Source organism: Colletes latitarsis, chromosome 10 (assembly GCF_051014445.1).
Source record: "Colletes latitarsis isolate SP2378_abdomen chromosome 10, iyColLati1, whole genome shotgun sequence".
Taxonomy (NCBI): Eukaryota; Metazoa; Arthropoda; class Insecta; order Hymenoptera; family Colletidae; genus Colletes; species Colletes latitarsis.
In genome coordinates this window covers 27,404,587-27,432,310 of record NC_135143.1, presented here as the reverse complement: position 1 = coordinate 27,432,310, position 27,724 = coordinate 27,404,587, and the positions used below count along the sequence as shown (strand labels likewise).

General features: G+C 40.1%; 3 protein-coding genes and 1 long non-coding RNA gene across 6 annotated transcripts in view; 2 read left to right on the top strand and 2 right to left on the bottom strand.

Moving 5' to 3' along the window:
* LOC143346136 (uncharacterized) overlaps nucleotides 1–14,820 on the top strand; it is a 74,905-nt gene extending 60,085 nt beyond the window's left edge. The window contains exons 3-4 of the long non-coding RNA XR_013080377.1: nucleotides 10,542–10,840; nucleotides 10,912–14,820. This is a non-coding gene — a long non-coding RNA (uncharacterized LOC143346136). The remainder of the gene's footprint in view (nucleotides 1–10,541; nucleotides 10,841–10,911) is intronic.
* Nucleotides 14,821–15,038: 218 nt separating this feature from the next.
* Cpf1 (cuticular protein CPF1) lies at nucleotides 15,039–16,794 on the top strand. The gene is made up of 2 exons (XM_076774167.1): nucleotides 15,039–16,020; nucleotides 16,253–16,794. Exons 1-2 carry the CDS (start codon nucleotides 16,009–16,011, stop codon nucleotides 16,673–16,675), a joined length of 435 nt encoding a protein of 144 aa, XP_076630282.1. The 5' UTR covers nucleotides 15,039–16,008; the 3' UTR covers nucleotides 16,676–16,794.
* A 118-nt stretch (nucleotides 16,795–16,912) lies between these two features.
* On the bottom strand, nucleotides 16,913–18,746 carry Cpf2 (cuticular protein CPF2). Of its 2 annotated transcripts, none has more exons than XM_076775107.1 (3): nucleotides 18,660–18,746; nucleotides 18,034–18,370; nucleotides 16,913–17,479 (listed from the first exon to the last, which is right to left on the bottom strand). In XM_076775107.1, exons 1-3 carry the CDS (start codon nucleotides 18,666–18,668, stop codon nucleotides 17,331–17,333), a joined length of 495 nt encoding a protein of 164 aa, XP_076631222.1. In that variant the 5' UTR covers nucleotides 18,669–18,746; the 3' UTR covers nucleotides 16,913–17,330. The 2 variants fall into 2 exon arrangements, with proteins under 2 accessions (XP_076631222.1, XP_076631223.1); XM_076775108.1 differs by having other exon boundaries at nucleotides 16,931–17,479; nucleotides 18,193–18,370.
* A 4,538-nt stretch (nucleotides 18,747–23,284) lies between these two features.
* Nucleotides 23,285–27,349, bottom strand: Spt (Spitting Image). 2 transcript variants are annotated; one of them, XM_076775106.1, is made up of 13 exons: nucleotides 27,206–27,349; nucleotides 26,921–27,130; nucleotides 26,673–26,858; nucleotides 26,442–26,615; nucleotides 26,233–26,357; nucleotides 25,997–26,123; nucleotides 25,621–25,921; nucleotides 25,187–25,389; nucleotides 24,638–24,839; nucleotides 24,357–24,563; nucleotides 24,201–24,290; nucleotides 23,839–24,126; nucleotides 23,285–23,752 (listed from the first exon to the last, which is right to left on the bottom strand). In XM_076775106.1, exons 1-13 carry the CDS (start codon nucleotides 27,257–27,259, stop codon nucleotides 23,451–23,453), a joined length of 2,469 nt encoding a protein of 822 aa, XP_076631221.1. In that variant the 5' UTR covers nucleotides 27,260–27,349; the 3' UTR covers nucleotides 23,285–23,450. The 2 variants fall into 2 exon arrangements, with proteins under 2 accessions (XP_076631221.1, XP_076631220.1); XM_076775105.1 differs by having other exon boundaries at nucleotides 25,621–26,123.
* Between the last annotated feature and the right edge of the window lie 375 nt (nucleotides 27,350–27,724).

The window sequence follows — 27,724 nt, the reverse complement described above, 5'->3', positions numbered from 1 at the left end:
CTATAGTGGGGCCCAGCCAGAGTGTGTAATACTGGGTATTTCAGAGATGCATATAAATACAAATGTATTATGTTAGTATTCGAGTTATGCCTCAAGGTATGTTTTGAGAGAGAAGTCTCTCGAGGCGAGCTTCCGTAAATATCGATTCGTAAAAGCTACGGGTTCCTGCAGTCTGCTGTGTAAATCAATTTAATGGCATCGGGAACAACCACAGCCTTGTCGAAGGCCTGTATCCGAGCGACGCGACGCGAAAGATGCAAAGGGTGGAGGAGAGGAAAGCACGAAAAAGGATGATCGCCACTTTATCGGAATCGCCCGTGCTATGTAGGTCACGAATTGGTACATCAAGAGACGGGAAAGATTTCTCCTGGAAAACAAGGAAAATCGTCTTTGAACCGTGCCTCGTTCTTTGGATATCTAAACGTATACACAAACATACTTGGCACGCCCACCCTTCTTTTACAGCAAACACCACCAATTCACACGTGCTTGCGAATTCCTAGAGAGTACGCGTTGCCTGAATTATGCGATTGTCAGTTTATAAATATACTTAAAGAATGATTATTTAGAGGAATTTAATTTCAGTTAATTAAGAAGTAAAATAAATATATTCCGTATATCGAATACGTCCGGTACTTTTTTAGTATAATGATTTCAAACTTTATTCTTGGCATTAGATGCATTTTGGCACGCTTCCTATAAACTCCGTACATTGTACTGGCGTTTACGATGAATTGAAAATGTAATTTATTTCTTCCTTTCGCAAATTATACTTTATGCTGTTTTAGTACGGTTGTATATGACTCCTAATTACATTTTTTCTTTTTTTTTTAATTACAGTAAGGAAGAATACAATATCTTGCGTGGACATTCTAACGTAGAACGTATTTCCAATTATTTGGACGTAACAGAGAACGTGTTCCGAATTATTTGGAGGTAACGGGGAACGTATTTCCAATTATTGCTATTCAAATAGACGGTGACACGAACAAAAGGGAGATGTCGGAAAAAATACAAACAACGATCAAAATCTATGACGTACGCGTTAAACACTTTCCCGGGAAAATCAATTTAAAACGAGGTCGAATGCAATCCGCAGTCTATGAAAGTGGTCGAGCATCGGTCATTCAATTCCTGCGACTGTTATTAGACGTTGAAACTTAATAGAGAGGTATATACCTCGTTAATTGTCGTGGTTTCTGCTTTGTTATCTGGGCACAGTAATCCCCACCACTCGTCCGTACCTTGCTCGCTGTTTCTTACTCGGTCTATAGAGCACCGAAACACCATTTTAATAATTAAATACTGTATGGCTTCGACTCTTGCGTTCGCCGCCAGAGGGCTACGCTCTCTCGCGAGTGTTTGACTGACCTTCCGTTCCTATATACAGTGTTCGGCCACTGAGAGATTCTAGAGGCCAAAATAAGACGAAAATCAAGAATACCAATCTGTTGATGGAGGCTTCGTTAAAAAGTTATTAATAATTAAATTAAAAAATTTTAAATCGTTCTAAAAAAATTATTTTTAATTGTAGAGACCAATTATAATAATTTTTGGTTAATAGACATACCCTTCAAATCCTAACCATTTTCGAGAAAAAAATTCCTTACCGAAAATATAATTTCTGGTCAGAAATGTCTGCCCGAATTTTCATGCGAATCTTTAAAATATCATAACTTCTGAACGGATGGGACGATTTTAATGTTCAAAAAGCCAAACGCCGCGTATTTTAGTGTAGAATATGTAGCAATCATAAAAATATTCGAAAAGTTGTTCCTTGACCCCGTAATGTTAGAAAACCCCCATACAAAATGGCCCAATTTTCAAACAGCCATAACTCCTATTATAATTTATTATAATATTACTCCTATTAAATAAATGTTAACACATTAACGACGGGGCATTTTTATTAAAACTTCCCTATACGACAAGTGATTTTAATGATACAGAATTCCTTCAACATGTGTATACTAAAAATGTGATAAGAATTTTTCTAATTAATATATTTCATTGATATTTTCTGGAGTCATACGTAGGTAATATTGGAATTTTTTTCTTGTGTTATTGGAGAAATTACTAGAAAGACACACACTTGTCATAAAACGAGAATACTCGTTTCCCGTCGGTAACGTATGTTTCAATAAAACGAGAATTCTCGTTTCCCGTCGGTAATGAGTTAACCCTCTATGGGCCGAATTTGTTTCTTGGTTGTTATTTGGTGCTGTCAACCGTCATCAATATTGTTATTAGTAGACTGCGGATCTTTATGCAAATTCGTATTTTTATTAATAGAATTAATGAAATGGGAACTTTATAGAGGGTTGTCTCAACCCCTAAATACAATAATTTGTATCTAACTTGAAACATTTCTTATATTTTGGCATATTAAGTGCATTCTGTAGTTTTTCGAAAATTTAAATTTCCCATAAATGCACAAATATCCGCAGTCTAGTTATTAGTTATCTCAGAAACATTAAATAATTAATACGTACACGTCATCTTGTGAGAAAACTAAAATTATTTAGTAAAATGTCGATATATTAACATGTGACCTGAAAGTTACACGGGCCCATAGAGGGTTAATGTGTAAGAAAGTGACCAAGGACCAAGTGTTTTCTGAGAACGAAAGAAACCAAAAGGATAATATTATAGAGAAAAAACCCAATATTAATCGCGGAAATGGTTAAGAACGATAGTTGATAAATAAACGCGCATACCGCGAAGATGGTGGATAAAATAAATCAGAGGATCGCGGGCGAATTTTTATGCCTGCTATAAATCGAAGTCAAAAGCACTCTCTCCGTTTTTGTTTCTTCTTTGTCTTTCGTTATCTCGTGGGAAGCGCGTTCGTGATTTAATGACGACGAGGGTAAAAAAAAATAAAGTCGCCTCGATGACGTCGAGCTTACGAAAATACATCGGGGACGGGCGCAGAAAACAGGATTTTTTGTTTCCAAAGCAAATTATCGTTTCCAGTTCTCGTGAAACGACCATTATTTATATGCTTCTTAAAAATTATTTTATTTTTACTTTGGACGCTTTAGCGATCCCCGACACGCGTGTATCGTATTTTTACGAGTTATTTAAAGTCCTCCGGCCGGATGAATCAGTTTGTATTTGTGTTACACGCGAGAGTTTCGCGCGATACGTTAAAAGTGCTTCGTTCTGACTCACCTATGGTGGTGTAAATGGTGCCACAGTAGAAGACAGCGTTCCAGAAGGTCCACACTTTCTGTCCGCGATCGGTCAGGCCGTGTTTGTAGAACTCGTAGAGAAGTTCCTCGTACTTCATTAATTCGTTTCTGGCCCGTCCGTTCCAGAGCTCGGGATCCGACGCCAACACCGTGTCATTCCAGAGATTTCTAATCTCCGTCAGCGTCGTATTCCTACGGCGATAGAAACGGTACAACTGATGCCAACGTCCAAACACGATTGTTTCGTTTATTTCAAAGTCTCCCCTGATCCTATGCTCTTTTAAAAAGTTCGAAAGATGGCCACGATACACACGGATTCTTCGAGAACTTTGCTCGAAAAAAATTCCGAATTACTCGTTGAAACACGAGCACTTTCGCTTATCGAATTCTTCGAGGATCGAAATATCACGTATTTGTGGAGAAATATTGTAACGTGATCCAACCTTTTTAGATCTAGGCTTAGATATAACGTCCGAGGCCGAAGGAAATCAATTTGCTTTTACATACGTCCAAGTTGCTGCAATTTTTCGAAATTTCTTTTAATCGAACGCTACCCCGGATATTTGCAGGAACTGGACGAGCAAACTTTTAAAAGTCATGCACTAGAATGTTAGATGCACGATTAGAACTAATTAAAAATTCCCCTTACCCTTGACATAAGCACGCAACCCCCCAACTCGTGTACTCGGTCCTGTTTTGTTAATCTAATAAATTATTCATGTTAAACAGATTATTTTTTATTCTCACAACCAAGTGTAAATATACAGGGTGTACGGCCACCCCTGGGAAAAATTTTAATGGTGGATTCTAGAGGCAAAAATAAGACGAAAATCAAGAATACTAATTTGTTGATGGAGACTTCGTTAAAAAGTTATTAATAATTAAATTCAAAAATTTCAAATCGTTCTGGAAAAATTATTTTCGGTTGCGGAAGTAAATTACAATCATTTTTGGTGAATAGACATATCCACGAAATCCTACGCATTTTCGAGAAAAAAATTCGAATAGGTGGACAAATTTTTTGGCAAAATTAAAAAATTTCAAATCATTCTGGAAAAATTATATTCGATTACGGGGCCAATTACAATCATTTTTGGTGAATAGACATACCCCCGAATTCCTACGCAGTTTCGAGAAAAAAATTCGAATAGGTGGACAAATTTTTCGACAGAAAAAGAATTTTTCAAATCATTCTAAAAAATTTATTTTTGGTTGCAGGGGTCAATTACAATCATTTTTGGTCATTACAGATACCCCCGAAATTCTACCCAGTTTTTAGATAAAAATTCGAGAAGTTGTGAAATTTTTCGACGGAAAAAAAATTTTTCGAATCATTCTAAAAAAATTATTTTCGGTTGCAGGGGTCAATTACAATCATTTTTGGTGAATAGACATATCCACGAAATCCTACGCATTTTCGAGAAAAAAATTCGAATAGGTGGACAAATTTTTCGACAGAAAAAGAATTTTTCAAATCATTCTAAAAAATTTATTTTTGGTTGCAGGGGTCAATTACAATCATTTTTGGTCATTACAGATACCCCCGAAATTCTACCCAGTTTTTAGATAAAAATTCGAGAAGTTGTGAAATTTTTCGACGGAAAAAAAATTTTTCGAATCATTCTAAAAAAATTATTTTCGGTTGCAGGGGTCAATTACAATCATTTTTGGTGAATAGACATACCCCCGAAATCCTACGCAGTTTCGAGAAAAAAATTCGAATAGGTGGACAAATTTTTCGACAAAAATAACAAATTTCAAATCATTCTGGAAAAATTATATTTGATTACGGGGTCAATTACAATCATTTTTGGTGAATAGACATACCCCCGAAATCTTGCGCATTTTCGAGAAAAAAATTCAGAAAGGGCGGAACTTTAAACGTCAATAACTTTTTAACGAAGCCTCCATATATTATTTTCTATTCTTGATTTTCGTCTTATTTTGGCCCCCAGAATTCCCTATTAAAATTTTTCCCAGGTATGGCCAAACACCCTGTATAAACTATTCTCAGCAAAAGGTTCTATTATTCTCGAACTGTTTTTCCACCGGTTTTCTTTTGCTACAGTTCGTAACACGATTGTCTGTCGATTAATGGTTCTGTGCTTGCAATTTCCGATTGGGAATCGACGAGTTAGATGGCGTTGCGCGGCCCCCGAACGAAAGGAAAAAGATTTAGCTGGACCTGTGACCATGCTCATTGCCAAGGCGAGCAGTTGGACCGCGCCACCTTCCTTTTTTATCGGATCGGGCACGCCAAGGGTAATTTTCTGACGGATAAACGAGAACTAGGCGAATCTCGAGACAAACCTGACCTTCGTTGGCGAGGTCGATCGATAGTATGAAGAAAATTACAGGAAAATCGATCCGTCGTCTAGCCGTAAAAATGTTTTCGATAGCGTCGAGGTTAGGGCGAATCAAGGAAAACGTGGACGCTGTTTTATCGATTTCATTTTTGGGTCTCGCGACGCCAAGAACGCGCCTGTGCCATTCCGTTTAATTGCCTCGAACGATGCTCGATTTCTAATTGTTGCAAACAGCTTCGTAAATATTTCGGGGACAGCTTAAGGTATTAACAGCACTAAGAATTAAATGCTGGTTTCGTACGGTGACCAAAGAAATAATTTGTCGACGCAAGCTGCGCGACCATAGTTTAAAATTTAAATCGTTATTTAAGCGACAAGAGAAATTATAATTAATTAATATGCATGCAAACTGTGGGATGTAAATTTTTAGAATTACCATTTTGATAGTAGCGCTTGTAAATCAACGTTTATTGAAATTTAATTATACTTCGATGCGAGGTTAAATAAATAACGCAAAAAATTATTTAATCGCGTTCGATTCGTCGTATTTCGCTACAAAGGGACAAAAACTGTATCGATGTTAGAAATTAATGAAATTCAGCCTGCATGAATAATTTGTTGCCGGCGAGGATGACTGAAGCGCGACAATATATTACGTATGTTTCTTTTTTGTGGTGTTTCGTGTCCGTTTTAATATGCAGTTCGATCGTTCCACATTTTCCAGTTGGTGTCGCGGATCTGTATCACGGACACGACCAATGGAATATTCTGCACTAGTGGTTCTTAACCTATTTTTCTCACGAATCCTTTTTTGGGCAGTCTAACGGACAATGGAGTGTTTCAATATTCTCCAATGTCTATTATTCAAATTCTAATAAAGTTGGATAAAGCAAACGAGACTTTCGCATAATTTGAACGAATCGTTATTTCACAAAGCCCCTTCTGTATACAAACGAAAGATACACTTATCGTTTCGTAGCAGAAAATTAATTTTATCTTCGCATCCTGTCGGATCTGTTTCATTCGCTGCGAACGGAATTAATTACACCGCTTCCATATTCGAACAATATAACCTAAATTCCTGTATTCTGTATCTAAACGAACGTAATATTAATGTCTCTATTCTTGAAACATATGGCTCATTATACAGGGTGTTCGACCAACCATGGGAACAATTTCAGGCTTCGTTAAAATGTTATTAACGTTTAAAGTTCCGTCCATACTGAATTTTTTTCTCGAAACTGCGTAGGATTTCGGGGGTATGTCTATTCACCAAAAATGATTGTAATTTACCCCCCTAGCTAAAAATAATTTTTTTAGAACGATTTGAAATTTTTTAATTTTGTCGAAAAATTTCACACATTCTCGAATTTTTTTCTCGAAACTGCGTAGGATTTCGGGGGTATGTCTATTCACCAAAAATGATTGTAATTGACCCCCGCAACTAAAAATATTTTTTCCAAAACGATTTGAAATTTTTTAATTTTGTCGAAAAATTTCACACCTTCTCGAATTTTTTTCTCGAAACTGCGTAGGATTTTGTGGGTATGTCTATTCACCAAAAATGATTGTAATTGACCCCGCAACCGAATATAATTTTTCCAGAATGATTTGAAATTTTTTAATTTTGTCGAAAAATTTCACAGCTTCTCGAATTTTTTTCTCGAAACTGCGTAGGATTTCGGGGGTATGTCTATTCACCAAAAATGATTGTAATTTACCCCCCTAGCTAAAAATAATTTTTTTAGAACGATTTGAAATTTTTTAATTTTGTCGAAAAATTTCACACATTCTCGAATTTTTTTCTCGAAACTGCGTAGGATTTCGGGGGTATGTCTATTCACCAAAAATGATTGTAATTGACCCCCGCAACTAAAAATATTTTTTCCAAAACGATTTGAAATTTTTTAATTTTGTCGAAAAATTTCACACCTCGAATTTTTTTCTCGAAACTGCGTAGGATTTCGTGGGTATGTCTATTCACCAAAAATGATTGTAATTGACCCCGCAACCGAATATAATTTTTTTAGAACAATTTGAAATTTTTTAATTTTGTCGAAAAATTTCACACCTTCTCGAATTTTTTTCTCGAAACTGCGTAGGATTTCGGGGGTATGTCTATTCACCAAAAATGATTGTAATTGACCCCTGCAACCGAATATAATTTTTTTAGAACAATTTGAAATTTTTTAATTTTGTCGAAAAATTTCACACCTTCTCGAATTTTTTTCTCGAAACTGCGTAGGATTTCGGGGGTATGTCTATTCACCAAAAATGATTGTAATTGACCCCTGCAACCGAATATAATTTTTTTAGAACAATTTGAAATTTTTTAATTTTGTCGAAAAATTTCACACCTTCTCGAATTTTTTTCTCGAAACTGCGTAGGATTTCGGGGGTATGTCTATTCACCAAAAATGATTGTAATTGACCCCTGCAACTGAATATAATTTTTCCAGAATGATTTGAAATTTTTTAATTTTGTCGAAAAATTTCACACCTTCTCGAATTTTTTTCTCGAAACTGCGTAGGATTTCGTGGGTATGTCTATTCACCAAAAATGATTGTAATTGACCCCGCAACCGAATATAATTTTTTTAGAACAATTTGAAATTTTTTAATTTTGTCGAAAAATTTCACACCTTCTCGAATTTTTTTCTCGAAACTGCGTAGGATTTCGGGGGTATGTCTATTCACCAAAAATGATTGTAATTGACCCCTGCAACTGAATATAATTTTTCCAGAATGATTTGAAATTTTTTAATTTTGTCGAAAAATTTCACACCTTCTCGAATTTTTTTCTCGAAACTGCGTAGGATTTCGTGGGTATGTCTATTCACCAAAAATGATTGTAATTGACCCCGCAACCGAATATAATTTTTTTAGAACAATTTGAAATTTTTTAATTTTGTCGAAAAATTTCACACCTTCTCGAATTTTTTTCTCGAAACTGCGTAGGATTTCGGGGGTATGTCTATTCACCAAAAATGATTGTAATTGACCCCTGCAACTGAATATAATTTTTCCAGAATGATTTGAAATTTTTTAATTTTGTCGAAAAATTTCACAGCTTCTCGAATTTTTTTCTCGAAAACGCGTGGGATTTCGGGGGTATGTCTATTCACCAAAAATGATTGTAATTGACCCCCGCAATTAAAAATATTTTTTCCAGAATGATTTGAAATTTTTTAATAACTTTTAAACAAAGTCTCAATCAAAAAATTGATATTCTTGATTTTTATCTTACTTTGGCCTCTAAAATCTCTCGTTAAAATTGTTCCCAAGGATGGCCGATCATCCTGCATACAGGATATAAACAATAGAGGAAAATAGAATTTCGAGAAATACGATCATCCCAGTTCTTGAGAGGCTTTGTAAAGAGTGATAGTCTTGACTGGTTAACATAACTCCACGAAAACAAGTAACAAAGTCCAAATAAACAATAAATAAATGTTCAAACAAATAACCATTCTTTTCAATACACGTATCCATGTTTAGAAACTGAGCTTACAAAATGGAGGTTTGACTATTTTAAAAACAATCTTTGAGATTTATGTTAAGACTGTTATTTATAATTCTTGTAACGTGATGAACGTCTATGCTAGTTTCAAAAAAGAAACATTGTCGATGACAAAAGCCTCGTTGGCTGTTTACGCGGAAGGGGTCCGTGGGAAAAATTAAGAACCACTGGTTTTGAACGCTTAACCGAGTGCCACCCACCTCTCTTTCCTGATGTTGTAATGCACAACGTCCTCGTGCCTTCCCTCGATCGTCACGAAAATCATCGCGCCCCCGATACTGTACAAAAGTACGATAACAAATAAGAAAATGTGCGTGAACCACCGTTTGCTCCAGGAACTGACCTACGCACACAAAGTTCGTAACGCGTGAACGTTTGCTCGTCCAACGTCCATCTTGTACGGTGCAACTAATTACAACAGCGCGGATATTTATGCAAATTCGTATTTTTATCGATAGAATAAGATAGAATGAAACGAAAATTTTGCAGAGGGTTGTAAATACAGGGTGGTTTGGGTGTACAAGGTATGCTCAAAACAGTTTTGTATTAAAAAGTTGCATCGATTTGCATTAGCCCAAAACCTAGTAACTAACGAGTAATTTCACTTTATTGAACATTTTCTAAACGTAATATCAAATTGGAGACCTTATCGCAGATTTCTGCAAAATTGTGAGGAAATAAAGTGATATTACTCATTAGTTATCAGGTTTAGGGTTATTACCCTTTCAAACCATAGTAGTCTACCCTTTGAAATCATGCAAATATTTTATACAAAATTATTTGAGCATACTTTGGAAGTTAGAGGCGCACAGATTGCATAGACCACCCTGTATGATAATTCGTATCTTAAAGTATTTATTATATTTTTGTATAATAAGTGCATTCCCTACTTTTTGGAGAATTAAAGATTCTCACAAATGCATAAATATCCGCAGTCTACTAATTATACATATCACGAGTATTATGGATTCTACGACTTCCGGTACAAAATAAATGCAAATCGAGTGTCTCGGTACCTATCACCAGTAATAGTTTACCATGTCATCTATTTTTCATCAACGGCGTAGAGTATCCATACTCGTGACACGTACACAGTGTTCGACACTATAGGGCAAAAATTTAATGGTAGATTCTAGAGGGCAAAATAAGACGAAAATCAAGAATACCAATTTGTTGATAGAGGCTTCGTTAAAAAGTTATTAACGTTTACAGTTACGCCTGTAGAACGGCAATCCACGTGCGCTGTGCTAGTGGTTCTCACTCAGAAAACTGTAAGGCTGTCGCTACGTCGGTAAGTAGAGTTCCTCATACCGAGTGAGAGCCACTGTCTCTCGCACGCAGCTGCACGCAGATTGCCGTTCTACAGGCGTAACTTTAAACGTTAATAATTTCTTAACGAAGCCTCAATCAACAAATTGGTATTCTTGATTTTCGTCTTATTTTGCTCTCTAGAATCTCCCATTAAATTTTCGCCCTATGAATGCTAAACACTCTATACAATTTAGCAACACTGTGTTCTAGGATCACGACGACGGACCTTCTCGTACAGCCAGAAGGCGCTCTTCTCCCCGACGCTAAGTCCAGACTTGGTGAGGTCCTTGATGCCTCTGAACTGGCTGAAGACAAACTCGCTAGCTCTGTTCGAGTACATCATTTGTGGCTGACCGGATACAGGAGTCATGGGTATCGGGGTCTGGCCGTACGGCGTTGACACGTACCCCATCCCCGTCTGCGGGTAATATTGTCCAGGCAACGGAAGCTGGATCTTCGGCCTCGGTGGACGCTTCCTCTCGCCCGGGGAGCTCGACATCGCAAAATCGGTAAGAAACGAGCCCGAGGAAGCTGAATAACTAACACTGTCACGATCTATTCACTTATCTCTGCGTTTCAGGTCCGTTAACGGAGGACGAGGAGACGTCGGAGACTATCAGAAGCAAGACTATCACGATCCACTCGTGCTCCCTCGTTTCCTCAACAGGGTACCTTTTGTTTCTTCGACGACGGGTCACCTGGGAAACATTCTTAGCAGATGATAGGTTCTCTATCGTGGGCTGTGTCGAGAGGAAAACTATCACGATAGCATCTTGCAGGTTCCCAGTCGCGTTAAAAGCGAAATTTCTTTGGTGTTTTTTAGGATTTGGAGATCTCCTTGGACAGGGGACAAAGAGGAACGATATTTCTTTGGTTCGTGTTAGCTTGATATCTTTGGGGGAATTGTTCTTCGATGATCCTTGGATTCCGGGACACGTATTAATAGTTGGACTCCGCGCGGAATTTATCGCGATCAGTCGGTTCTCCGCGACTGAGTAATCCAAGATGTTTGGGTGAAGAGGTTTCCAAGGGGGAAGGGGCTGTTGATATATCGCGTAGTCGTCCTATAATCCGGATTTGAGCGGCTGGAGTTAAATCACGAATCGGTGACAAACCAGTGGGTCTTTGGAAAGCGATCTCGATCGCCTGGAACTTGCAACTAGCTTTGGATTTCCTAATTTCAGGGTCTAGGCGATTTCCAGCGGGTCGTCAACCCCGAATCTAAGATAAACACGGCTGTGCCAGTGCAGTTCTCAATTCGAACGTTTAGAGGAATACGTTTTTCTCTCAGGACTTGTCGCTCGAGGATCACGAGTGTTAAAATTTAGGACAACGATCGAACCGTCCCCCGCAGCGTCTCTCTTTCTCACGCAGAATCTCTTTCCGTCGCCAAAGAGGTTCCAGAATCGTCGATCGGTAAGGTTTCGGACCTGCTCCTTTGTTTCTGTACGATCGAAGGAACCTTCGTGGGTCGTTTGATTTTAACGATTAACACGATCGCGTTGCACATCGTCTGCACCAAGGAGAGACGCCTCTCGAAAGCTAAGTGACCAGGTGGTCGAAACGAAGTTCCTGGGTCGTCGATAGTCCGCGACACTGACACAGTTCCCTTATCAGCGACTTTGAAAAATATTTCGACTTGGAGTGTCCTTTTTCTAAAGTTGAATTCTCCAGGCGGCGCCTCGATTGTTACCTTTCCACGTCGAACCGCAAGTTACCGCAGTATTGCCACGAGTGTCCTTTCGCCGGTTCCTTTTTAACTTTGACGAATTATTTGTCGAAAATCCAGAGGCGAGAATGGTTTACGCGTTCACGGGTCGCGTGCACCGAATCTCCTTTGAATAATTACCCCCGTTTGTGTCAGCAGGAGAGAGAACTCTGAGGGGGTAAGACCGTACGTGCCTTTCGGAAACCTCTGGCGGCGGCGTCGCGACGCCAACTGACTAGGGTTAGACCGGCGACGGGCGTCGAGGCGTTTCGAAACGGGCGCTACGATTCCCAGGGCCGTACAAACACGGGATGAACTCCTATTTCGAGCAACGTTTTCGCTAACCAGTCAACGATAAAAAAAAACTAGTTATTCCTTACTCAAATGATATTCCTTATTCGAAAATTGACTGGTTCAATGTTAAATAAGTTATCAATACGAAGTAACCGCTTTTCCCCATTTTTTAAAATTATCTAAGAAATGTGTTTGTTACTGTACGAATAACTTGTCAAATATTTTTGTATATCGAGATATTTAAATTGGTTTGGTCCGCACGAGACACCCTCTGTACAAGGCCAGGTATACGAATAACTTGAAAAATATTTTTGTATCGTCGAAATATTTAAATTGGTTTGGTTCGCACGAGACACCCTCTGTACAAGGCCAAGTATACGAATAACTTGAAAAATATTTGTGTATCGTCGAGATATTTAAATTGGTTTGGTTCGGACGAGACACCCTCTGTACAAGGCCGAGTGGTCAGCTGGCCAGGATATACACCACGAGTCGTTAAAATTTAACAACTTGTATCTCGGTAACGAAGCTTCGGATTGAAATGGTACAAGACTTTATCGATTTCTTTCGAGAAATTGATCCCGAGGAGGGGGTTGTATTTTTATAAACATCCTGTATACGCGTGAAATACCGTGTCCGTTGGCGGACGATCTAACGACAGACGTTTCTCCGAATACACGGAACAGCGTGGGCTGATGCGTTTCAAGACGACTATTAACAGCTCACGCATGACATTATTGCGAAATTCCCGTATCATCTTTCTCGCGGTTGACGTCGCCAGACCGAAGACCATTAACTTCGAACGCTAGACAAGCTACACTGGATCGTTCTAGTAATTTTCAGAAATAACCGACAGCAACAATCGTTTTTAAGATAAGAAAACGAGAATCAAAGTATAGAAAATGGAGAATAAGCAGAGGAAGTATCGGCATACTTGGTACACCATTTTGTTTAACGCGTTAACTGCCAGCTTTCCATGTCCAAAGATGTCCTCAACATTCGTCCAAATTGGGAAACATAGAAATATAAACGATTACCCTTTTAAGTGAAAAGGACGAGTCCCCCCTATATGACACGACTGTAAAATATTTAAAATATTCAGATTCTATATTGGGGAATATCTTGGAAGGTTTAATGAAAATTGAACTATCTTAATTTTATTTATGGTAATTGCGTCACGTTGTCCAGAGTTGCCCTCAACATTTGTTCAAATTGAGAAACATAGAAATATTCGATAATTCAATAGTAAATTTGTTATTTTACAATACTCTAAATTAAAGTAACGTTATTTACAAATATAAGGGTTCTTCCATTGTTACAATATTGCAACGCATTGTAAATTTAAAGTGTCGGTCACCGGTGACCACCGTAACAATCAACGTGTGTAATTTGATAATATCGAGAAATATTCGATAATTCAATAATAAAATTGTTATTTTACAATATTCCAAATTGAAGTAGCGTTATTTACGAGTATCAGGGTTCGTCCATTATAAACAATAGTGCAACACGTTGTGAGTTCAAAGTGTCGGTCACCGGTGACCACCGTGGCAACGCGTTAAGACGAATAAAAAGATAGTATTCCAAGTATTCCGAGCTTCGTCTACTCAAATATTCGAACGATTCTATTTGAATACACGAACGTTCAAAGTTTGCTCCTAGAATTGAAATACCTACAAGGTATCTTGATTTTTAATTATTGGAACCGTCCGTGTCGGATACGTAAAAGACACCGTTTGATCTGTTCCGAACGAATTCGAGGAACAGTGTGAGCCAAAGTGCAGCTGCGACGTTTTGTTCCCCGCTTTGATGTAGGCTCGACCGACATCGCTTTTCGCTGCGACGCGAAAGGGTTGTTTTCTAGATCACGCAGTGCACTCGAGCAAAAAGAAACGAGCAAACCGTCGCTGCAAAACAAGCCTGCAACGCGGAAGATTATTTTTAGCGCTGGAAGACACACGGTCACAAAATTATTGGCACGGATATACGTACATATAACGAATAAACGGTTCTATTGTTCTAATGCGTGCACAACAGATCCGTCTTTGTGCAAAGATTCGATGGAAACCTGTTGAACGATTCCGTGTATACGAAACTGTACGCTCTGCTTTTAATCGAGACACCTAACTTAACCTAACTCTTTCCAACAAACAAGATTTGATTTTTTCGATAATATACGGTCCCCTAACCTAATTGTCGAGTTCTATTTCTATACAGGGTGTTCGGCCATTCTAGAGGCTAAAATAAGACGGAAATCAAGAATACCAATTTGTTGATGGAGGCTTCGTTAAAATGTTATTAACGTTTAAAGTTTCACCAATACTGAATTTTTTTCTCGAAAATGCGCAAGATTTCGATGGTATGTCTATTCACCAAAAATGATTGTAATTGACCCCATCAACTAAATATATTTTTTCCGGAATGATTTGGAATTTTTTATTTTTGTCGAAAAATTTGATCACCTATCCGAATTTTTTTCTCGAAAACGCGTAAGATTTCGGGGGTATGTCTATTCACCAAAAATGATTGTAATTGACCCCCTCAACTAAATATATTTTTTCCGGAATGATTTGGAATTTTTTATTTTTGTCGAAAAATTTGATCACCTATCCGAATTTTTTTCTCGAAAACGCGTAAGATTTCGGGGGTATGTCTATTCACCAAAAATGATTGTAATTGACCCCCTCAACTAAATATATTTTTTCCGGAATGATTTGGAATTTTTTATTTTTGTCGAAAAATTTGGTCACCTATCCGAATTTTTTTCTCGAAAACGCGTAGGATTTCGGGGGTATGTCTATTCACCAAAAATGATTGTAATTGACCCCCGTAACCGAATATAATTTTTCCAGAACGATTTGAAATTTTTTAATTTTGTTGAAAAATTTAAACACCTACTCGAATTTAATTTTTTAATAACTTTTTAACGAAGCCTCCATCAACAAATTGGTATTCTTGATTTTCGTCTTATTTTGGTCTCTAGAATCCCCCATTACAATTTTTCCCAGGGGTGGCCGAACACCCTGTATATATTCACAAATCGAAAAGTTTCGGTATCGATTTGGTAGATGATCGGTCTGTCTCGCGAATCGTCGAGATATCTGGTCGTCCAAAAGGACAAGCAAAATATTCGAAATGAGAACATGGGCAAATAAATTAAACGTAATTTCGTGCCATATATGGAGATACAAAGGACTTCGTACGAGGTAAATGGATCGTTTCGAAAGAGGGAATAGCGAGTGTTCGAACGTCTCGTTATCATTAACATCGGTATTCCAGCCAGGAATTTGGCAAGAGGGTAAGAGAACGGCGTAAATGGATCACGGTCGTTCTTTGCCGCGGCTCGAGTGGCTTTGAATTGTTAGTCCAAGGTCGGAGGGGGGATATAAAAGTTGCCGATTTTGTCGGTTGAGGGGGGAAAAAAAAAAGAAGAGAGCCGGGCGTGGCAGTGAAAAGTACAGTAACGATTGCGTATGCTCGTACGGCGAAAGTTTTTCGACACTCGTTCGAAACACGCCCTTGTACCCCACCTGATTCCATCTCGGAGTGGCTGGGCCAGGCATCTCGCTAGTCGGGCCCGAGCTATATAAGATTTCGGCTACGAAACGATTGACATGCACTTGCCTTCGTACATCCTCGAAGAATCGACCGATCTACCAGCTCAACCGTCTCACAATGTTCTCGAAGGTAGGTATTCGATAGACAAATAGTAATCTGTGCAATTTTCAATCTCGAACGGTACATTTTTGTGATTTCTAACAGAGTTAAAGGGTTGATACAGTAATTTTATTGAAATTGTCAGCATTGTTTCGCGAATGTTCGTTGGAAATTAGACGTTCTTAAAATTAGTACGATGCATCTGCGCTAGCCTAGGTAACGAGGTTAGAAAGAACATCGGATCGATGGATTTTCTTTTCAGATCGTAATCCTCGCCTGCGCTCTGGCAGTGAGCAACGCCGGTTTATTGGCCCCGATCGCTGGACAGTACAGCTTGGCCACCGGAGCTTTGACGTCCACTTCGGACAACATACTTCGAAGCAGCGGAAACCTGGCGCAGATCGCGACTCAGTCGAAAACGATTGCCACTCCGTTCTCGACCAGCAGCAAGTCCGACATCCGTGTGACGAACCCGGCTATCTATGCGCACGCAGCCCCCTTGGCTTATGCTGCGCATGCAGCTCCATTGGCCTACGCCGCGCCCGCGGCTCCATTGGCGTACGCTGCACCGGCTGCCCCCATTGCTGCGCATTCGGGCCCCCTCCTCGGTGTATCGTACTCGCCAGCGGTTGCTGTCTCCCACATGACCTACAGCAGCCCCATCGGCGTCTCTTACTCCTGGTAAATGGCTCTTATCAGATCACCGTTGCTCCTTCGACTTGACGCGGCAATTCGTTTTACGATGCTGTATTTTTATTGTAGTTTCTACTTGAATCTATTTATTAAATACAGTACACACTGAACGTGTAAACAGTTCAACCTTTACCCCCTCTACCTACGGCACCAACGAACGTGTCGATGATATTTTAATTCATTGACGGTCCGTGTTTTCATTGTAACCTCGATACAGCGATACCAAGTTACAGAAAACGTGTTTCAAGTTGGCATAAAGTATTTATTTGTACCACGGCATGATCGTGAAATGCAAAATATCTAACACGTTGCGTACTTGTGTAATTTATTTATATTTTATTGGTAGCTTTTATAAATTTGACAAGCTTTGTGAGAATATTGCCGTCGGTTCGGTGTAAACGCTGTTGACATTTTATAGTCCGAGGTGTCGCAAATGAGTATAGTGTAAATTAAGCCGGTAAACTCAGACGTATCGTAACGTTTTCACGTTTATTCGATGTTCGATTATTACATTCTGTGACATGTAGAATCGTTTGCGCCGCAAACGACGGTTAGTCGTCGTTGTAAACGTAAACGAGTAGTTGGCAGCGTCGAAGAATCAAGTTTCTAATCCTCTCCGACGATCCGTGGTCGTTCTGGCAAAGCCCTTAGAGAACCTTGACTGCTCCTAAACCGTTCAAGGCCAGACCGTTGAGTCCCAGAGGCGACAGACCGGCGTGAAGACCTGATCCAGCGAGCGCAGTGGTCAATCCAGGCGCAAGGAGCGTGGGCGCAAGAGCAGACGTAACCACTGGTGCTAAAACAATGGAACAATCGTCGTGAATCAACGTAAATGGTCGAATAGAACCGAAGAAAGGAAGAACCAGTCGAAACATTAGTGCACATAGTTATCGTTTTGTTAAACAATGGTAATTGTAGTTGACGGTGGAACACGAGTTACCGGTGCGAAGGTTAGAAAGTTGGAAGAGTATAGGTTAGAGAAGTGGAATAACAGAAGGGAAGCTGAGAAAAGCGGACCAATAAAATATCGGTTCTAATTCTAATGCGTAGAGGAAGCGTGTCGGCAAGCGATTGCCAAGCGCCCAATTCTCTCAACGACAATCGCGATTAATGTCGTGTACGCGGGTGGCGGCGCCACTATGCAGCAGCGAACCGACACATTCCGATATAACAGAGTGAACAGTGGAGATTAAAGTATAGTCGATGGGAACAAATACAGCAATCTTCAGTTTTAAAAGATCTGCAAAGCGTTCCTGCGGTTAAGGACGCTCGTTGTCTTGGTACCCTTTAATTTCCACGAGATTGCTGTACTTGTTCCGCCAATATGGACGGCACCTTGCGATCAGGTACCTGCAAGAGCAGTATTTGCGACCGTGAGTACAGAGGCGGGCACAGCGGTCGCCGTCACGATTCCAGGATTGTTAACGCGCACGTCCGCTTTCCTGACGCTACTGAATGGCGTGTCTACGCTCTTGGCGTAGGCTGAAATGGCACCTAAGTTACCGATACCCCGAATTATGTTAGAGCTGGACGTTGAGATAGTCGGTAGTGCGACCGCGGCCGCAGATAGAGGGAGGGATGCTGCAGCCGGCTGCACCGCAAGCGCCGCAGGCGCAGTGGCGAGCAAACCACCGCCGATCACGCCAGCCTGTGCGACCGCCAGCAAACAACCACAGATGATCAAGAACTGGAAAAAGAAATTTCAAGTTTTTCTCCCCTTTCTCGTTTTGCTTCGGTTATATTATAAAAGTATCGGTACAACTGCTAAATAAACTGATTTAAAGAAAGAATTTTGTCGTATCTTCATTTACAGTAATGCAAAATGGTTAGGTGGAATCGAGATGGATAGTGTCTCTCGATTATGCTAATTAAAATTAATCCAAATACGACATAAATCGAATTACTTTTAATTTACTTAATATATGCAATGTTTCTGAACTTTGCAGACGACGATACGAAACGATACTATTACTCACCTTGCACATGATGAAGAGCGTTGGTAGATCCTGTTTTTACAGTTAGGAAGCAAAGTGCAGAAGCGAATTGAATGCATATTGCTAATCTAACAGAGTATTTATACGCGAGCTCTGAGCATCCCTACCTGAACCAGTTGAAATATTTTTTACCCGAAAACTACTTGGTGTCGAGTGTCCCTCGACCAGAGGCGTATAGACGGTGCATAGTGAGCCGACATTGCGACACGTATATGTATACGTGTAACTGGAGCGCATTCGATACCCCTAAACTCGAGCGGATTGCCACGCATTGCTATCATTTTCGACAGAGTTGGAAATTGCATCGAGCGAAAATGCAATTGAATCGACAATTTACAATTAGAATTGAATAGTTAAGAAAAGAACATGTGTCATCTTTCATTAATTTTGGAAAATGGCGGATTTAAATATTCTGTTGTATTTTTCTGAGCCTCCAAACATAGCAAAATTTCCAACAGGAATACTTCCTTGATCATCTAAAACGGTTAGGTAGTATCTTTTGATATTTCTGCGACATTTAGTAACTGCCTCGAGCTTCAGGTGGCAGCGCATATCGACAATTGGGGAACAAAGGACGGAGACACTTTCGCAAAGTTGCCCAACGCGAGTATATCTCAAATTGCGGCCGATATGTAACGTTATTGAACACGTTATAGAGTTACGGTTTAGCCAACGGGCAGGATTACACGATGGATATGCTTTAACCACAGATCGTGGACCGTTTTGTCGCAGATAGCATCAAACCATCGCGAAGACCGTTTCGATTCGACAGCCTGGACGAGATACTTGGGGGTGTGTTGTTTTATTATTTTGTGAATTTCAAACTATCTAGTGTTTTCACGTTGATTACCGCATACGTAAAAGTTATCGTTTTAACAGATCCGCGTTGTGCTCAATCGTTGAAATAGTAGTATTAAAAATATGATACTCGACATTTAGTAGTAGCACTCAAGTAGCTATAAAATATTTGCCTCCAGTCCCAATCTGTAATCGAGTAAAATGCGAAAAAGCTGGCCAAATATTAAATAACATTGAAAGAATAGTGATAATGTTGAAAAAATGCTCTATATTGTGATTTTTCAAATCGCTGATCACGAGTCTTATGATTCTATTATAAAACCCGAGATTTGGCCAACTTTTAAGTCCATTGTGCCGTTGGTCCTTTCATGCAGAGACCAGAGATGCTAGATACAGCACCCGGTGCCCCACTCACACATACCAGATCACGCGTACGTAAGCTCGTGGAGTTTCGGAAAGTCGACAAAGGCAAACTGACACATGCCCTCTTTCTCGATTATTCCGAAGCTGCTCGAAGTAATTTTGGACCGCCTCGTGGGAGTCGAGAGAGAAAGGTTCACATTTGCTTCCTCGCTCTTGAACAACTGAAATGCGACCTCACGTCGACGGCATACGATTCGGAATCTCGACTGCCCAGGTATTTTTACTTGTCTTTCCTAGAGTTCATTACTGAACTCTGCAAATTACTCCAGGTTTCTATTTGCCTCTGATGACCTCTGATGACCAGTGCTGACAAAAGTACAGAACACCCGACAACTTTTGACACCATACAGCGACTGTTACTGCCTGCTCCTGATTACTGCTTGCCTCTGCTGGACTCTGCTGACCATCGCTTATATTTCTGACAACCTATAACGATTACTACTGACTTCTGCTACCCTCTGTTGGTCTTTGCTGATCTCTGTCAGCGTGTGCTTGTCTCTGCTGAACTCTCCTGGCCACTACCGAACGCTACTGACCACTGCAGGTATTTCTGATAATCTATAACGATTAATACTTATTACTGCATGCCTCTACAAGTCTCTGCTTGCCTTTGCAGGTTTCTGCTTGCCACTGCATGCCTCTGCTCGTCTCTGCTGACCGCTGCTGACCACTCCTGGCATCTCTGACAACGTATAACAATTACTACTGACGTCTGCCAGCCTCCGCTGGCCTCTGCTGACCGCTGCTGACCACTCCTGTTACTTCTGACAACGTATAACGATTACAACTGGCTACTGTCAGCCTCTCCCAGCCTCTGCTGACCTCTGCTGACCACCCCTGATGCTTCTGGCAACGTATAACAATTACAACTTGCTACTGCTTGCCCCTGCTAGTCTCTGCATGCCTCTGCATCCCTCTGCTGACCTCTGCTGGCCCCTGCTGACCACGCTGACCTTTGTTAACAACTTCTAACATGATGTACATGTATTAAAACTTTGTATAATGTAAATCTATGGCAATAAATGATATAATTTCAAAGAATTCTATGTGTTCTCATCACTTTTACCTTTCTTTTCCTCTCCCCATTATTACCTTAGTTATAAGAAACCGTTTCTTTACTTAAAACTGGAATTCCAAAGTGCCCGGAGCGTTTTCTGAAATGCCGGTGACCTTGACCCACTTTCGAAACTGGGTCAAGGCCAAATCCTGATTCCCAAAGCGCCCGGAATTTTTCTAAGATTCGATGGCTTTGACCCAATTTCGAAAGTGGGTCAAGGCCATCCGGATTTCCAAGTTGGCCCGAAGATTTCTAAAAATTTCGAATGGCCTTGACCTACTTTCGAAATTGGGTCAAGGCCATCCGGATTTCCAAAGCGCCCGGAATTTTTCTAAAATTCGAATGGCCTTGACCCACTTTCGAAATTGGGTCAAGGCCATCCGGATTTCCAAGTTGGCCGAAGATTTCTAAAATTTCGAATGGCCTTGACCCACTTTCGAAATTGGGTCAAGGCCATCCGGATTTCCAAGTTGGCCGAAGATTTCTAAAATTTCGAATGGCCTTGACCTACTTTCGAAATTGGGTCAAGGCCATCCAGATTTCCAAAGCGCCCGAAATTTTTCTGAGATTCGATGGCCTTGACCCACTTTCAAAATTGGGTCAAGGTCATGGTCAAATTCGGATTTCCAAAGTTCCCGGAACATTTCTAAAATGCTGGTGAACTTGCGAAGAAAGATTTGGAGAGGAAAAGGACGGTAAAAAATGATGAGAACACATTGAATACTTTGAAATTATATCATTTATTGTCATAGATTTACATTATACAAAACTTTAATACATATAAACATATTATATTATATTACATCATGTCACAAGTTGTCAGCAATGGTCAGCAGTGGTCAGCGATGGTCAGCTGACGTCGGGAGATGTTGGCAGAGGCCAGCTTAGATCGGGAGATGCTGGGAGAGGTCAGCAGAGGGTGGCAGTAGCCAGTAGTAATCGTTGTACGTTGCCAGAAGTAACAGGAGTGGTCAGCAGCGGTCAGCAGAGGCCAGCAGAGGCCAACGGAGGCCAACAGAGGCATGCAGAGGCAAGTAGAGTCCAGCAGGGGCAAGCAGTAACAAGTAGTAATCGTTATACGTTGTCGGAAGTATCAGGGGTGGTCAGCTGTGGTCAGCAGAGGCTAGCAGTGGCAAGCAGTGGCAAGCAGAGTCCAGCAGGGGCAGGCAGTAACAAGTTGTAATCGTTATACGTTGTCAGAAGTATCAGGAGTGGTCAGTAGCGGTCAGCAGAGTCCAGCGGAGGCAGGCAGAAGTCAGTAGTAATCGTTATGCGTTGTCAGAAATACAAGCGGTGGTCAGCAGGGGCCAGCAGAGGCTGGGAGAGGCTAACAGTAGCCAGTCGTAATCGTTATACGTTGTCAGAAGTAACAGGAGTGGTCAGTAGCGGTCAGCAGAGGCCAGCGGAGGCTGGCAGACGTCAGTAGTAATCGTTATACGTTGTCAGAAATTCCAGGAGTGGTCAGCAGCGGTCAGCAGAGGCTGGGAGATGCTAGCAGTAGCAAGTTGTAATCGTTATACGTTGTCAGAAGTAACAGGAGTGGTCAGCAGCGGTCAGCAGAGGCCAGCGGAGGCTGGCAAACGTCAGTAGTAATCGTTATAGGTTGTCAGAAATTCCAGGAGTGGTCAGCAGCGGTCAGTAGAGGCTAGTGGAGACCTGTTGACGAGAAGTCGGATATTAGTTGTTCAAGAGCGAGAAGGGAAGTGTGAGCCTTTCTTTCTTGACTCCCACGAGACGGTCCAAACTTACTTTGGGCAGCTTCGATGAATCGAGAAAGAGGGCATGCGTCATTTTGCCTTTGTCGGGTTTTCGAAACTCCACGAGCTCACGTACGCGTGATCTGACATAGTGTGAGTAGAGCACCCGGTGCTCAATCTGATATCTTTGGTTTCATGGGAATCGCGATATAAATGGAAAAGTACGAAGGGGGAGAGATTTGACGTAATTGAGAAGTGAATGGGACCACGATCGGTTGCACGAGTTACGCAACTGACATTGGTAAACTGTAGCAATACGGGGCACGGCCAAGAACTTCGTAATTTCGTAAGTATACCGGAGGCAAAAGAAAGCGTTGTTATAGTTTCGTAAGTTGGTAACGCGTCTCTTTCGATTTCTAATCCAAGGCTTGGATTTGCGAGAACCAATTCGAATATATTTAAGTCCTTAAAGATCCATTTACACTGAGCCAAAGTCGAAACACGTATCGAGTGTTTTATCATTATTTCCGATTACACGTGGGTATAAATGGGTCTTTATTTGTAAAAACCTGAACAATCTAGAGATTACTATCAGAGTACAGAAAGAAACTTGTAGGTAGTTACATAAAGTCTTCTTTTTTTTTTGGAGAAATAAATTGTTTTAGTGAAAATCTTAAAGTACTTTATTTAATAGCTGAAATGCAAGTAACGAAATTTCATATTTCTTTGTGGACGGAAGCATCGAAACTTCAACTTTGCAAAGATTAACATTTTTCTGCAAATTCGCGAGCAGTGCATTTAATCGCCGAATAATCGTTTTTGCGTTACTTCGGTATTGTGATTTAATCTTTGAGTATCATAATTTTTCGACGCTTCCATGACCGACGGGCCGTCCCCGCCACCGATGGACGAACACTGATCCATTTTACGAGTCGTTATTCCGGGGTTTGTTTCCATGCATTCGACCAAAGGTTCCGTCAAATGCGCAATGGACTTTTTATTCGATGCGTCGGCCGTGTTATTCTGCGTTTTTTCATGCTGCGATTTCGACATACTTGTATTTAAAGTTGTGCAAGTGGTTACGAACTTCTCCAAGATATCTGAAAATTGTACTGTGTTAACGGGATGATGGCCGATTTACGATCGACGTAATTACCTTCTATACGTCTTTTGTAACACGCATTACCTGTTAAATTCATACTTTCTTCGAACAAACAGATATCGTCGTGAGAACTAATGCTGTCTCTACTGAAAAGGTGCTGCCTGATATTGGTCAAATTTCTGGACTCTAACCTAACGTCGATCGTGGACTGATCGGCAAGATCGGTTTTACGTGGTGTTTTATACATGACTGACCGTTCCGTGCGCATCTCGCGTCCTTTTTTAATGTAAGGTATCAGACATGATAGATTCAATTGCGCTCTGGAGACGCTGTTCGCTGTTTGTATGGATAACGGTGATTTGTAATTTTTCACTGGAAAAAAATAGACGGTAAAGTGTAACGACGAACGCAACAATTGTAGCTGTATCTGTATCTACGATGTTTACCTGTATAGGGGGTTCTTATGTAAGTTACAGATTTTTGGTATTGGTCGTAGGACGATCCATAAATTGTAGATGCCAATCGGCAGCTCACGTCTAAAAACGCAAAACCTGTGTCAGAACAACGTGCAACATAAAAGTCGACATTATAAAGTTAAATACCATGAACAGTATCCCCTTGGCCTTTCCCATTCTTCCCATAATTTGTATTCATCAGCGATGTATTATTCATGATCGCGACCAAAGCAGGATGCAATCTTTTGACGACATTCAAAATTAATTCGCACCGTTTAATTACACGTAATTGTTGCGGTTCTGTAGCATTGTCCGTCAGAAGACTTTTTGAAGCGGCATCAGCCTCGCATATTGCTTGACAGTAAAAACAATTGTAAATGCAACTTGCGTTTCGTTTAAAAAAACGATCAAAGATCTAGACCGCTTACCAGCTTTAAGTTCTCTGATCATCATTATTGTTTGTCGTTCTACTATATCGCTACCAATATCGTTTATAGTCGTGCTTATCTGACGAGACAACGACAATGACCTAAGCACGACGCTTTGTACTTGCGTTTGGGTAACGGGTTCTCTGTTATCAAGGCGATTGGACATAATCGAGATACGTTCTTGAAGATCATCTAAAACTACCTATATAGTATACAATGCGTGGTTTTTATCAGTTACACGGTGACTTTCATTAATAAAAGAATATCATAATACTTCATATGTTATTGCTTTGTATGTACCATTCCTCCACGAGAAGAAGGCACAGCGTGTTACATCCCCACTCCTGTTGCAGTCCGCTGACTCACAGACACTGATCGAAAACGGTGACGAAGATCAGTGACAGCCAATCAGCGGACTGCAGCAAGAGTGGGGATGTAAACGCGCTGAGCTTCTTTTTGTGAAGGACGATATACATATATGTTTAATATCAATAATAAATTTATCTAAATATCAGTGGAAGTTATCGTTTCTAAATTTATAGCAAATACCTCGCAGTAGGCCGCTGAATCCATAATTAGATTTATTGCATCCTGTAATCTGTTCGCTTCCAATTGCCACTGTGCAGTTAGAAGTTCTACGTTTGCACGCATTTCTTTACTTTCTGGATGCAGATAGAAAGTAGTAATAGCTGATATCAATTCAGTTTCCAAGGATTCGAGGCTCGCCAGGCAATTTCGAATTTGGTTGATACCTGTAATAATTTATTATTTTAGCTTTCCTGAAGAGATAAATATTCTCAGAAATTGAGTGAGAATTTAAAACAAGATTGAGATGTCGCGGTACAATTCTACTCTATCTAGAATATATCTATAAAATTGATATTCATTAAATATAATGTTTTCGATCATCTTGACCTTTTCCAGTAACTTAATTATCTATGAACATAATTTTATAACGCTGTAAGAATACAAAATAGACTTACGATTTCTATCTTTGCAAGAGGCAATGGCAAATAGTCCAATTTGCATGGACTTGTCTATGATCTGATCGAATTCTTCTATAGCGTTGGTCAAATCGCTCTTGGATCGTTTTTTCGCGGTTAACGAATTGCCGCAGATCTTAACGAGCTTTTTCAAAGCGTTAAAAGGATCGCTGAAAACTTCCATGACAAGATTCAGTACCGACACGTTAATTTTACGTTCTAACCGATACAGGGCATCGTTCAAGCTATTCATGAACAAATTGTTCAATGCCGTGTCACACGACTCGGTCGTCAGCTGAAACTTCAAATTTTCATATTCCGATATAATGAACTGACAGGTTCCAGTGATCGCTTTAAAGTTATAAGGTTTGCACACTTGCGCGATCGCCATCGCGTACGAGAACACGTCTTCTATTCGTAACCACAACTCTTTGCATTCTGGTATTTGCTCTTCCTGCGATTTATTCGGCATTTCCAGCAAAATATCCAGCACCAAGTCCATTCTAAATGCAAAGCATAGTGGAGAAACTGATGAAAATTCGAACCAAAGTTTAAAATTCGATCTTCGATCGGAAGTTGAAATTGACGAGGTCTGTGCACGTTTTTCTTTACCTATAAACAAAATGATTCTCTCTCTCGGATATTTCATCTTCGGGTAATGGATCTGGTTCATCCAGTATCTCCATTATCATCTTCAAGCAGAAACAGAGTCTTTCGCAGACATATTTCTTACAATTCTATGCGAATGAAAGCGTAAACGTCCAATTAGAAAACAACTTGTATGTATTTTGTAATGTAGATATCATAAAATGTTCTATTACATAGATCGACGCATTCAGCTGATGCTGCTCTTGCACTAACTGCACTAGCAGTTTAAAAGCTGTGCATAATTGACACGAATACAGTATGATCTTCTCAGCAAGCACGCGAGACGATAAGCTTTTTCTATATATTTGTAACGGTCCAAGCAATTCCAAAATCGATGTGCCTAACTCCTAAAAATAGGATATTTGATTACACCAGAAACTATTACGAGTCAATATTCTCTCTACCTTGATATTTTGAAAGTGTTCAATTTCATTGGCTTGTCCCATTTCGCTGATATAATCCATGCAATCCATTAATCTCTGCTTCAATGGCAAACACTCTAATTTTTCCAAAGCTTCGAGCGCTAATTTAAATTTTTCAAGTACAGCGCACAAGATCTCTTCTGCAATTTGTTTGTCCACATTTTCAATCTGCAAAGTATTTTTAAATGAAAATCTAGAAATAAAGTCCATTCGTATTCTATTAAACGCACCATCTCGTTGACATAATCCAAGGAGCAGAATTCCTCCACTATGCCGGCGATCCTCGACTCCATTTCCTCGTAATCGTTAATCTCTTCCTTCGACAGAACCTCAAACTTTTCTCCCAGGCATTCCAATCGTTCAAAGAGTGTTGATTTCGTCGATACAGCATCATTCGCACAGAGAGAATTGCCTTTAATCAATTCTCTCAATTTATTTACCTACAACATTGAACACGTCACTTTCCGCGAAAATGATAATATTCACACATCGAAAAATTACAAGAACTCAGTTACTTGTTCTTCTATGGGTATTAAAATTCCTTTTATTTCTTTCGTTTTTACAGGCATTTTGATACGACTGGTCTTTCGTTGAATGGAGCAACGTAGTAGGCTTCGCAACTCGTGGTTGTTTGTAAATAAAATGAAAGTAGTATGGTAGTATCATCCTTCACAGCGTGTTTACATCCCCACTCTTGCTGCAGTCCGCTGATTGGCTGTCACCGATCTTTGCCACCGTTTTCGACCAATGCCTGTGAGTCTGCAGACTGGAGTAGGAGTAGGGATGTAAACACGCTGTGCTTCTTCTCGTGGAAACACGGTATGTAACCGGTTTTTTAACTCTCCGTAACAATGGAAACCGGCGTCTGTTGAACTTTCACGTTGACGATTCTACCACACTTTACACGCTAAAATAATTAGCAACTATTCCTTTATACTTTTCTTTATTATGTGCAATCGTTGTAACGTAATAATTTACTATTTTTCAACGCATTTGTTTGTGTGAAACAAGTTTTCTAAATTAACATAGAGGCT